The sequence below is a fragment of the Panthera onca genome, chromosome F1 (genome assembly GCF_046562875.1).
Source record: "Panthera onca isolate mPanOnc1 chromosome F1, mPanOnc1 haplotype 2, whole genome shotgun sequence".
In the NCBI taxonomy this organism is placed as follows: domain Eukaryota; kingdom Metazoa; phylum Chordata; class Mammalia; order Carnivora; family Felidae; genus Panthera; species Panthera onca.
The window spans coordinates 7,404,087-7,417,271 of NC_138355.1; the positions used below are offsets into that span (position 1 = coordinate 7,404,087).

The following is a 13,185-nucleotide window of genomic DNA, read 5'->3' on the forward strand; positions in this document are numbered from 1 at the left end:
TTAACTGAGACCTTGGCAAGGGAGGTGATTTGCTCAGGGTCACAGACCCTCAGGGCTGGAGCCGGGGATGAGACCGAGGGCTCCTGAGTGTCTAAAGTTTAAAAAGCAGAGGGACGAGAAAAATAATACAAAATTAAACACAGAGGGAAGGCCCAAGATGGCGACGGAGGAGAACCCTGAACTCACCTCCCCCTCCTCGACACATTAAATGTGTGCCTCCCTGCTGAGCAAATCTTCCTGATGAAGAACTGAGGGCTGACTGAAGGCTGCCTGCACGACAAAGGATGGAGGGACCGCACAGAGAACCAGGAGAGGGATGGAGACACGGCAATGAAGGGAGACCCACCCCCAACACTGCTTCCTGCCCGGGGTGCTGTCAGCTGCTGGGAGGGATAGAACTGAGGGGCCAGGAGCAGATTCGTCAGCCTGGGGCACAGGAAAAAAAAAAGCCATGGTTTAAAAGGGCAACTAGAACAGAAAGGAACCAGCCCTGTGCCAAATAGTGAGAGGCTTTGCTAGAACTCTCTTCAAGCCGGAGGGGCTGGGGAGCGTCGTAGTTTACATTCACCCTCTGCCTTTACAGCACAGAAGGGAGCTCGGTCCAGGTGCCGTAGCCAGCCTGCCATCTCAGTGAGCCCTGGGCCCTCAGCCCACTCTGGCTCCAGATGCTCTGTGGCACAGAAAAAAAAAGCCACAGTTTTGTTGTTTTTTTTTTAACGTTTTAATGTTTATTTATTTTTGAGGGAGAGAGACAGAGTGTGAGCCAGGGAGGGGCAGAGAGAGGGAGACAGAATACAAAGCAGAGTCCAGGCTCCGAGTTGTCAGCACAGAGCCCGACGTGGGGCTTGAACCCACGAACTGTGAGATCATGACCTGAGCCGGAGTCAGGTGCTCAACCAACTGAGTCACCCAGGAGCCCCCAAAAGCCACAGTTTTAAAAAGCAATAAGAGTATACAGGTACTGGCCCTAGAACTCTGCCAAATAGCAAGGAAGCTGCTGGAACTCTCTCCAGGATGACAGCACAGGCTAGGGCCATGGTTTCCATTCCCCCTTCACCTTGATAGTGCAGACAGGAGCAGGGTTGAGACACCTAGCTGGCCTGCTGCTACAGCAAATCCCAGACCCTCAGCCCACACTGGCCCTAGCAGTCCCACCAACATGGTCCCAGTGTGGCACACACCTGATGGTCCTGGACGGTGTTCACAAAGCTCCAGCCATCTTGCCAAGGTGACACAGGTTCAAAGCACCATGGAACACCCCAGGCCTGCACCACTTCAGCCCCAGCTGTCCCACCAGGGAAGTCTCAGCACAGACTGCCCCATTCCCTAGCCTGTACCAGCTGCAGCTATAGCCAGCCAGCCAAGGATGCCAGGCACAGACAGTCAAAACACAGGGGACATTCCTACACAAGATCACTCCTTCAAGTTTATGAGAAGAAATAAACACATAGAAACACAGACAGTCAAATAAAATGAGGAGACAGAGGAATATACTCCAACTGAAAGAACAAGACAAAACCTCCAAAAAAGAACTAAAGGAAATGGAGATAAGCAATCTACCCAATGAAGAGTTCAAAGAAATGGTCATAAGAATGCTCACCTGAACCTGACTGGAGAGAGAAGTGGATGAGCTCAGTGAGAACTTAAACAAAGAGACCAAAAACATAAATAAGAACCAGAGTTGAAGAATACATAACTGAAATGAAAAATAGGTAAGAGGGAATCAACAGCAGATTAGAGGAGGCAGAAAATGGATAAGTGATCTGGAAAATATAATGAAAAGTATTCAGCTGAATAACAAAAAGTAAAAATAATAATAGACAATGAGATATATTAAGGGACCTCTGGGACCATGTCAAATGTACTAACATTCACATTATTGGGGCCCCAGAAGGAGAAGAGAAAGAGAAAGGGGCAGAAAACTTATTTGAAGAAATAATAGTGGAAAACTTCCCAACGTGGGGAAGAAAGCACAGCGTTTCAAACAAGGTGAACTCAAGAAGGTCCACTTCAAGACATATAATAATTAAAATGTCAAGGACTTAATATAAAGAGAATTTTTAAAGCGGCAAGAGAGAAGCAACCAGTTACATACAAGGGAAACCTCATAAGAATATCAGCTGCTTTTTTAGCAGAAACTTGGCAGGCCAGAAGGGAGAGTCATGATAAATATAAAGTGCTGAAAGAAAAAAAACCTAATACCGAGAATAATCCAGTTGGCAAGATTATCATTCAGAATTGAAGGGGAGATAAAGAATTTCCCAAACAAAAGTTAAAGGAGTTCATCACCACTAAAAGAGCCTCATAAAAAAATGTTTAAAGAGACTGAAGTAGGAAAGAAAATGCCTTAATTAGAAGAAAATTATGCAAGGAAAATAATTCACGAGTAAAGCAAACATACAGAGCAATCACTTACAAAAGCTAGTATGAAGGTTGAAAGAAAAAAGTAATAAAACCAATTATATCTAAAAAACTAGGGGGCGCCTTGTAACTCAGTCAGTTAAGTGTCCGAATTCAGCTCAGGTCATGATCTCACCGTTCATGATCTGGCGGTTCATGAGTTCAAGCTCCACATTGGGCTCTATGCTGACAGCTCAGAGCCTGGAGCCTGCCCAGAATTCTGTGTCTCCCTCTCTCTCTGCCCCTCCCCTGCTCGTGCTCTGTCTCTCCGTCTCTCAAAAATAAACAAACATTTAAAAATATTAAAAAAAAATAAAAAATTAGTTATAGGGACTCACAAAAAGATGTAAAATATGATAACATGTATATAAAATGTGGAGGGGGGAGCAAAAATGAAGTTCTTTTAGACTGTGTTCAATGACCTTCAATTTAATATGGACGGCTATATATCTAGGATGCTAAATAGGAACCACAAACCAAAAAGCTACAATAGATACAAAAAAATAAAAAGAAAACCGAGCATAACACTAAAGGAAGTCATCAATCACAAGGAAAGAAAACAAAAGAAGAGCAAAGATGAACTACAAAAACAACCAGAGAGCAATTAATAAAATGGCAATAAGTACACATCTATTGATAATTACTTTCAGTGTAAATGGTCTCAATGCTCCAGTCAAAATACATCGGGTGACAAAACATAAAAAACCAAGACCAATCTATATGCTGCCTACGAGAGACTCACTTCATACCTAAAGACACATACAGACTGAAAGTGAGGGGATGGAAAAAGATATTCCATGCAAATAGAAGCGGATAAATAAATAAAGTCAGGTTTAGCAATACTTTTAGCAAACAAAACTGACTTTGAAACAAAGACTGTAAGAAGAGACAAATAAGGGAATTACATAAAGACAAAGAAATTAATACAATAAGAGGATACAACAAGTGTAAATATCTATGCACCCAACAGTGGAGCACCTACATACATAAAGCAAATATTAACAGACATAAAGGAAGAAATTGACAGTCACACAACAATAGTAGGGGACTTTAACACACCACTGACATCAATCAATCATCCAAGCAGAAAATCAACAGGGAAACAATGACTTTGAATGCCATGTTAGACCAGATGGACTTAGCAGATACATACAGGAACAATCCATCCCCAAACTACAGAATACACATTCTTTTCAGATGCACATGGAATATTCTCCAGGAAAGATCACATGTCAAGACACAAAACAAGTCTCAATAAATTTAAGAAGACTGAAATCATATCAAATATCTTTCCACCCACAATGGTATGAAAGTAGAAATCAATTACAGGAAAAAACCTGACAACCACAATCATGTGGAAGCTAAACAACAGACTACTAAACAACCAATGTGTCAGTGAAGAAATCTAGGTGGAAATGAAAAAAAAAAAATACATGGAGACAAATGCAAATGAAAACACAATGATCCAAAATTGAGATACAGCAAAAGTAGTTCTAAGTGGGAACTTTATAGGAATACAGGCCTACCTCAAGAAACAAGAAAAATCTGAAACAATCTCTTCTCATACCTAAAGGAAGCAGAAAAAGAAGAAAAAAGCCCAACGCTAGCAGAAGAAAGGAAAAAATAAAGATCAAAGCAGGAATAAATGAAATAGAGACTTAAAAAATAGAAAAGATCAATGAAACCAAGAGCTGGTTCTTTGAAAAGAAAAACAAAATTGATAAACTTTTAGGTATACTCATCAAAAAAAAATAGACTCAAATAAAGAAAATCAGAAATGAAAGAGAAAAACAAGTAACACCACAGAAACACAAAGGAATACAAGGAAAAATACAATGAAATGATTTTTCATTTTACAGTGGAAACTTTGCCAACAAATTGGACAACCTAAAGAAATGGATAAATTCCTAGGAACATACAAACTTCCAAAACTGAATCCAGAGGAGACAGAGAGTCTGAACTGATGGCTAGTAGTAAAATTGAATCAGTAATCAAAAACTTCCAACAAACAAAAGCCCAGGACCAGATGGATTCAAGGTGAATTCTACCCATCATTTAAAGAAGAGTTAATACCTATTCTCTTCAAACTACTCCAAAAGGAAGCTTCCAAATTAACTCTAAGGGGCCAGCATTACCCTGATACCATAGTCATATAAAAACACTATAAAAAATATAGGCTAATATTCCTGATGAATATAGATACAGAAATCCTCAACAAAATATTAGCAAACCACATTCAACAATACATTAAGAGAATCATTCACCTTGAATAAGTGGAATTTATTCCACAGATGCAAAGATGGTTCAATATCCACAAATCAATTAAAGTGATACGTCACATTAATACATTGAAAGATGAAACCCATACGATCATCTCAATAGATGCAGAGAGAGCATTTGACAAAGTACAACATCTGTTCATGATAAAAACTCTCAAACTGAGTTTAGAGGGAACAACATCAACATAATAAAGGCCATATATGACAAACCCATAGCGAACACCATACTCAATGTGGAGAAACTGACAGCTTTTCCTCTAAGATCAAGAATAAGAAAAAGATGTCCACTCATTTTTATTCAACTTAGTACTGGAAGTCCTAGCCATAGAAATCAGACAATAAAAAGAAATAAAAGGCATCTAAATTGGTAAGGAAGAAATAAAACTGTCACTATGTGCAGATGACATGATACTCTGTAACGAAAACCCTGAAGACTCCACAAAGAAACCATTAAGAGTAATAAATTAACTCAGGAAAGTTGCAGGATATGAGATTAATATACAGAAATCTGTTGCATTTATATACAAGAATAATGAGCTGGCCAAAGGAGAAATTAAGAAAACAATTTAAGGGGCGCCTGGGTGGCTCAGTCAGTGGAGCGTCCGACTTCGGCTCAGGTCATGATCTCGCGGTCTGTGGGTTCGAGCCCCGCGTCGGGCTCTGTGCTGACAGCTCAGAGCCTGGAGCCTGTTTCAGATTCTGTCTCCCTCTTCCTCTGACCCTCCCTTGCTCATGCTCTCTCTCTCTCTCTGTCTCAAAAATAAATAAATGTTAAAAAAAAATTTAAGAAAACAATTTAAAATTGCACCAAAAATAATAAAACGCTTAGGAAGAAAACTTAACCAAGGAGGTGGAATATTATTCAGCCCTAAGAAAGATCAAGTTCTTTCCATCTGCAACAACATCAATGGACCCAGAGGGCACCATACTTAGGGAAAGACAAATGCTATTTGATTTCACTTATATGCAGAATTTAAAAGAGATGAAAAATTGCACAAACGGAAAACCAGGAACAGACCCATAAATACAGAGAGCAAACTGGTGGTTGCCTGAAGGGAGGAGGGGGGAGGGAGGTACAGGCTTCCAGTTAGGGAACCAATATGTCTCGGGGATGGAAGGCGTGGCTTCTGATTCTGGGTCTCCCTCCCTCCCTCTTCCTCTCACGGGGAATATAGTCAATGGTGTGGTCACGGTGTCGTGTGGTGACAGACGGTGCCACACGTGCAGTGAGCACAGCACGACATAGAGAATCAGCGTGTTGTACACCTGAAACTAACATAACAGAGCATGGCAATATTGCATGGCAATAAAGAATAAGCAAAATTAAAAAAATTAAAAACAGAATCTACCATAACATACCTTTCTCAGGCTATGTTACTGGACCACCTCGAAAGTGGCATCGGAATTCAGAAAAATAAAAATGGATGCCAGCACATAGATTTCTGTGCCAATAGTCAGCTTATCACCCACTCCCAGTGCATCATCAGCCTGTGGCCTCACTGGTTTTTTTTTTTTTTTTTTTTGCTCGTTTTTGGTTTCATTTCATCTTAAAGGACCAATCTGTGTTTCTGCCTTCATGTAGCCTTCTGTTCATTGCCTTTCTGAGCATCAAACAGTCGCTGATTCTAGACAGGTACAAAGGCATGAAGGAAGTGATTGTTTTCTGGAAGCGATTACACATATGTGCTCATGTGTAAGCTCACTCCCATCTTGGGGAAAAAAAACGAGACTTTGTAAGATAAAGACAGTTCTCGAGCTTGCCTTACAGCACTCAAAAAACTAAAACTTTAATGAAAACAGCACAAATGAAGGCTGGGGGGTTGGGGGGGTGGTGCCAGAATGGGCAACCCCGGGACCTTGAGGCTCCTGGGATTTGTGAAAGGAGATGGGTTATCCACGAGTGGGGGAGAAGTGAGCACTGGGCCCCATATTTATGCCATGACCAGACATTGGCTAGCGTCCTTATTCATGTCATCGCACCCCACCAGGGCCTGAGAGTGTGGGTCCGTGTCCCCATACAGTCTCTAACCGGGGACCTAAGTCTGCGCACTGTGCAGGCAGGTGCTAGGGAACTGTCTTCTGCTGACGACTTGTATTCGGTTCTGGGATAATAACAACAGTACTACGAGTACAACTAGTCCTGCTACTAAGCACCTTCATCAAGCACCCAGCAGCATCACTCACTCCCTCCTCATGACCCCCCACGAAGTAGGTTCCACGACACTTCCCATTTTACAGCTCGGGAAATCAAGGCTCAGGGAGGCCCCACAGTTCGTGTGCAGGAAAGCCACCTCTGATCAGGTCTGCGGGACTGTGGTCATCCCACAAACGGTGCAACACGGAGGGATGCTTGGCAGACTGGTCACCACCCTCTGTCCTCAGGTTGGCGCACTGGATCCTCGCAAGTACCCAGGGAGGTGCTCAGGCGATGTTACCACCCCGTTCTTACGGAAAAGAAACTGCTGGAGGGCGGACTGCTGTTAGGGGGTAGGACACAGCCAGGAGGCTGACAAGTTCTGTCCCTTTCTTCTGGGCCCAGTATTTCTGCAGACTCCACCTATCCAGGGGACTCTCTGAGCCAGGGGACACAGTGGAGATGGTGACTGATGTGTGGGAGGGGAGAGGCAGGGGGTAGTGGGGGAGCAAGGGGGACAGTGGTGAAGGGCAGGAGACCAGTGGAGGCAGAGGGGGAAGAGCTGGTGAGTGCCGGACAGGGAGGGAAAGGAATTTTATCGGCAGCTATGCATTTTATTCCACAAAGTCTTCCAGCCTTGGGTCCCATATCAGTGAAATAGTTGGGACCAGATCTGAGCTTTATTTTGCAGTAAATGGAATGGTTAGGAACAAATAAATACGAGACAATTGAATCTGTCAGAGAGAGCAAAATTGTTCTGAATTGTTAGGAGACGGTTACTGTCACCCTGGGCTTTCTATTAAATAGAAATAACACGGCGAATGTTACTTTTTTTTCCACTCAAAAATGTTTTTTTTCCTGCTCTCTGGGTTCTTTGTGAGGCTTTTCTAGGATTGCACATTCTACCCTATTAAGAGCTCTATAAATTCTTGTGTATTTCAGGCTAGATATGCAACGTGATTTTGTGGCCCAAGAGCGGATTTGTAATGCAACTTCATGTCTGGCTGATCTGACATATGCAGGATGGGGCGGCGGGGGGGGTGTGGAATCTCATTTTCAGATGCTTTGGACTGAGACACATAAGAAAAATTCTCGCAAGAGCAACACTCCCCACCCCTTTTTGCTGCCCCATCCCGCCCACCTTCCCTACAGAGAGTGAGACCGTGGGCTCAGAGCTACTGTGTCCATTTGATGGTGTCCAAGCCCTCGGGTCCCGGCACCATCCATGGACACCTCACCCCGGGACGTGTGCCAGGCCTGGTTCGCCGGCCAACCCAGCAGTCCCAGAGACGGGAATGAACCTGGGGTCTTACATTCGCGGAGCCACTTGTTGGGATCCAGCATCAGGTGCTGCTTGGTGACCTCCAGCTCCTTCATCAGCCACTCATACTTGGCTCGGACCTCGGCGATTCTCTGCTGGCGATGCTCCAGAATTTTCAGCTTTGCGTTGAAGCACGTGACCTCCTACAAGGTAGACGAGAAGGCGTGGGGGTGCGGGGAGAGGAGAGCCTCCCCCACCCAGCTCGGACCCACGCAGCCTCTTCTAGATGGGAACGCCATGTGCACAGCGGGGACGAGGGAGCTGGCCCCTCACTGGGGAGCCGGGAGGGCCCCGGGCCAGCCCAGCCACGCTTCTGCCTCACCGGGGTTGGATCGGACAGCCACAGGGCAGGACTGCCGCAGCCCTTTCTTAAATTTAGGAGGTGGCTGGCGTTCCCAGCTGGAGCCAGAAAAGCCCCCAGGACTGGCAGTTCCCCCAGCGCTGGAGCCCTTTCAACACTCGGGGTGGAGAAGTGCGGAGCTCTCCAGGGGGCTGGCTGGGGGGCTGCCCCCGTATGGGGACCAGGAGGCTCACCTTGCCGTTGCCCCCTCGTCGCCGCTGTAGTCGTTCCACGTCATCGATTTCGTAGACTTTAATCTCAAAAGGTTCCCCGAGGCCCCTCTGGGTGCTGCGCAAGGGGCCGTCCACCCAGCGGACCCCGGTGCTGCTGGCGGGTTTTCTTACAGGGGAAGGGGTGTCCAGGGACAGCGCAGGGATGAGCCTCCGTCTCTGAGAACCTAAGTACGGAATTAAACCCAAAGGGAATCTGTTTGAATTTCAATCTTTTACATCTTGATACGCAATTTTTGGTGGGGGACCCTGATGGGCATCCTAGGATGTGCGGTAGGTGAATGCGAAACACGCCAAGGCCCAGCCACGCACCTTGACCATTAATCCCTTAAACTAGCACCTAGGCTTCACCTCCAAGAGCTCACGAATTCCCTGCCTGACCTTTAGAGCTGCCCCTGGTCTCCGCCCATGAAGCACACACACACACACACACACACACACACAGACACGCACACAGACACGCACACCAGAAAACGCGCACACACAAAAACACGTGGTCTAGAACCGTGAGCCATATGCTCAGCATGAATATGTGTCACAGTGAAATTAAAGAGATGTTTGTGTTAGGGAAAAGGGGTCTCAGTGTTTGGTAATGTGGTCATAGGAGTTCTAGGAAACACTGCTTATTTGCTTATAACAACAACACTGTACTAAGCACCAATTATACGTCAGACCCTATTCAACATGCTTTACGCATTGTGACGGACGGCTAGCTGTCCCCGAGACCTGTTCTCTTCTTCCTCCGGGAAAGAGACTGGGTCGTAGCAGGGCACACAGCCCCCAGGAAGGGACCACGCCCTGGGTACATGCACCTTAAGCTCCTCCCGATAGGGTATCCACAGAAGTGTTACGGGCAACTGCTAGGAAGTGTCCTTAAAGGTGGGGGGTCTGGCCTCCTCCTCTTCCTTTCTCCTTTGTCCTGGGTGAAATATGGGCCCAGTGGCTACGTCATGAGGTGAAGATCATAAATGACACAAAAAGACAGAAGGAGCCTGGATTCCTGGTACCCTAGAGACTTTTACGTGATTGTCTACACAGATTTGTCTTCTTCAAAGACTTAATTCTTGGAGTGCCTGGGTGGCTCAGTCGGTTAAGCATCTGACTTTAGCTCAGGTCACGATCTCACGGTTCATGAGTTCGAGCCCCGTGTCAGGCTCTTTGCTGACAGCTCGGAGCCTGGAGCCTGCTTCAGATTCTGTGTCTCCCTCTCTCTGCCCCTCCCCCACTCGCACTCTGTCTCTCTCTGTCTCTCAAAAATGAACAAACAGTAAAACAAGTTAAAGACTTAATTCTTCCAGGGCATGTTGAGGTTCACAGCCACCTTGAAAGGAAGGGACAAGATGGTACCTGAGGACCCAGTGAGCAGCACAGGGGGAACACAGTGAATCAGGCCTCGCTCAGCCCTGGTGAGGAGTAACAAGTCGTGGGTATTGGTGCGGCAGCTCAGCAAACTGAACCTGGCATCCCATCGGTCGGTTAAGTTTACCAAGCACCCAGAGAAGGGCAGGCATGGTGCTCGGTGCTTAGCGTGGCAAAGGATATAGAAGACAAGCTTGGTGTTTAAAGCACTGGTCACCAGCGGGGTGACATAGAAAAAAACTCTGAGCTCACTTGGAGGACCATCTGCCAGCCAGCCAACCAGCCAGTGAATCAGTCAGGGGTGTCCGAATGACTCATGGGAGCCTGCACCATGCAGTGCTGGGCACCCAGCGGGCTGAGCCAGGTGCGGAACTGGCCTTGCGGGAGCTCATGTCCAGGCAGGTCAAGCCCTACGTGCATCCCGGAACAGGCAGGCTCCCCGGGCCTCCCTCACTCCCTCCCCGGCTTTCTATGGTGGGCCTGCTACAGTAGGAAGGGACTTCATTCAGACCAAGGTGCTGATCTGATTCTCAGATTTCCCCAGCCAGCCTGGGAGCAGGAAAGTGACAGGAGGAAGCTCAGGGGGTAACCCAGCAGGCGTGGGGTGAAAGGTCTGGGACGTGAAGAAGCGGCCAAGAGTCTGGGAAGAGTTCACGTGACACTTGAGGAGTGATGCCAGAGGGCTGTCGGGGCTCCGGTGGGGCCTTCCCTGATTCACGTCCTTTTAGCCACTGAGCGCACCCCGGCCAGGGCAGACACGTGCTCCCCATCCAGGCTGGCCGTCACCACTCTAATTCATGGCTAATGGCCGTGTTGCTGACCACATCCGGCTGGCAGTGCCCTGTGGATGGACTGATGAAAATCCATCAGTAAAAGCAAACACGGCTTCTCTCTTGGTCAAGAACCCAGAACGACTACCCCATGGCCAACTACAACTTTGCCAGGCATTGAAGGCATAACTTGGTCTGTGCTTACATTTTCTGTGGTCGTCACATCCATCAAGAACGTCCCCTCGTTGAGTTCATCTCACCCTGTTGCCCAAGACCCCAAGTCTCCTACTTTCTGGCAGGACCCACGTGCCCTGAGGCCGGGTCCTCAGCGTGTCACATTCTGGCCAGTTCCACGCACCTTCCACCAACACGGATCTCCAGGAAGGGGACCAATAAGCTTAAGGATGTTCGCTGGTTTCTCGTGTTATGTGCACAACAGAGCACTGAGAGCGCAAGGTTATCCTCCTCATCCTGTATTTCTAGTTCATTTTTCAACCAAAGCACTAAAGTTTTCCAAACTCAAAAGCAATCTCTGATAAAAGATAACTGGTCTCCTCCGCAGTTTTAAACACTTCTAATAATTATAAAATCCAGCTACCCAGCTAGGAGTTTCCTTTGAGAAGGTTTACGGCTTCTCTTAAGGAAGGTGCTTTTGATTTATGCTGATCATGTCTGACAGCCAACATTTCTCTTAATAATAACCATAAATAAGCAAGACAAGGTCACCTAACGGTGAGGAGCACGTCTCCACTGCCACCTCCATTGTCAAGGTCACCTAACCTGTGAGCGGCATTTTTTGGATTTTTTGGTGTGGTCGTGGATCTCCACTGCCACATTCATTATGAAGGTCACAGAGGTCCGGTGCTCCTGGCGTTCAGGCACCTAGCCTGGTGCTTTGATCCTACACCCTGTCCTCCAACAGCCTAACCTGACAGGAGATGCTCAGAGGATGACGTTTGTAAAAGCAGGCAGCACCTCGCAAGGACAGGTGCTGAGCCTGCTGGCCACTCTCCAGGCAGCCATTTTACAGAGCTCTTTACCCCAGTGCGACAGCCACACCGAAAGATGCAAATCTTGGGGAAAAAAAAGATGCTCAAAGAACAAAAGGGACCGGCAGACGGAAGGCTCTCGATGAGGGTGCGGGAAAGCATTCTAACGGGCAAACACATATGAGCGCACAGGCTGCGTCACAACGGTGCAGACCCTGAAGAATGAAGTCTGGGTAGATGTAGCAACAAGGTTTGTCAACCAAGTACTGGGAAGGCCAGCAGATCTTCTCCTCCCTCCGCCCCCCTGCAAACAGTCTGGCTCGGATGAACTTTCTTTCTATTTTTAGTGACTAACATCAGTATGTTTTCACGCTCACGGCCCTGAAAAGAGGACACAGCAGCTGTCATGTTATTACTGAGTGGCTTTTCTTTCTGCACTTGTCTCGCACGGGCACCGCTCCCAGGTCCCTGATGAGGCGCAGAGTGCTGAGGGCCTGGGGTGGGGCATCGCCAAAGTGGGTCTGAGCCTGAAGCACACGCCGCCCGGGAAATAAAGATGGCGGACAGCCGTGAGTCCTGGACATGTTCACAGCACAATACGCTCACACACCGTGGTCTGTGAGGGGGTGGGCAGGTGGGGAGAGCGACACCACAGCATCTAGAACTATGAGGTTGATTTCTTCGATTTGAGGCAGACAGATGCTTTATGATGTGCCTTACATTTGGGTTGGAACGTTCTAGAGCTTGTGCTTGCCTACGTTGGGAGGAGGGAAAAAGCAACCCCCCGCCCCCCATGGTTGAGAGAAAAAGCTGTTGCCGGAGCAGCTGCAGGACAGAGGAGACCCCACTTGGAGGACTCCCCCAATATTTTAATTCCAAACCTGCTGGTGCCACCAATATTCTGTGGCACAACGGCTTCTGAGGGCTCCCAGGGAGCCTGGGGTCCCACAGGAGGGCTCAGTACGGCAAAGGGCCGGCTAGGAGGGCAGGACCACGCCACTCTCACTTTAACTGAGGCACAGAGTTGCACGCGGGGCTCTTTACGAGGTGGCCTCGTTGAAAGCGCGTTCTTATGCTAGAGAACAAGTAGAGGTAACTTCTGTGGAAGCCACTGAAGAGCGGAGCTCAATCACAGAGAATTCTGAAGTAGCTCAAGTCGTCCTCAGTTCCTTCTGCCTCCTGTCTCTCCGGCCCAGTCTCTCCTGGCTGACCTTTCACCTCACCTACCCCATGGCTACGAGGGCCACCCTCTCTGACCTGGGTCCTCTTCTTCTCATCCATCATAACGTCCTGTCACGTGTCACTCCAAACTCCAATTAACAAGTCAGGGGGTTTTACCACCATGTTATATCCTTTGCACTGT

The 13,185-nt window shown here is 47.2% G+C and overlaps 1 protein-coding gene across 2 annotated transcripts in view; it reads right to left on the bottom strand.

Annotated features, from left to right (window-relative positions):
• The window catches only part of KIF26B (kinesin family member 26B), a 464,521-nt gene that overhangs the window by 1,830 nt on the left and 449,506 nt on the right, over positions 1–13,185 (bottom strand). For both annotated transcript variants that reach the window (XM_060644891.3, XM_060644893.3), the window contains 2 exons: positions 8,669–8,871; positions 8,127–8,277 (listed from right to left, as the gene is read on the bottom strand). In XM_060644891.3, coding sequence (XP_060500874.3) covers positions 8,127–8,277; positions 8,669–8,871 — 354 coding nt within the window. The remainder of the gene's footprint in view (positions 1–8,126; positions 8,278–8,668; positions 8,872–13,185) is intronic.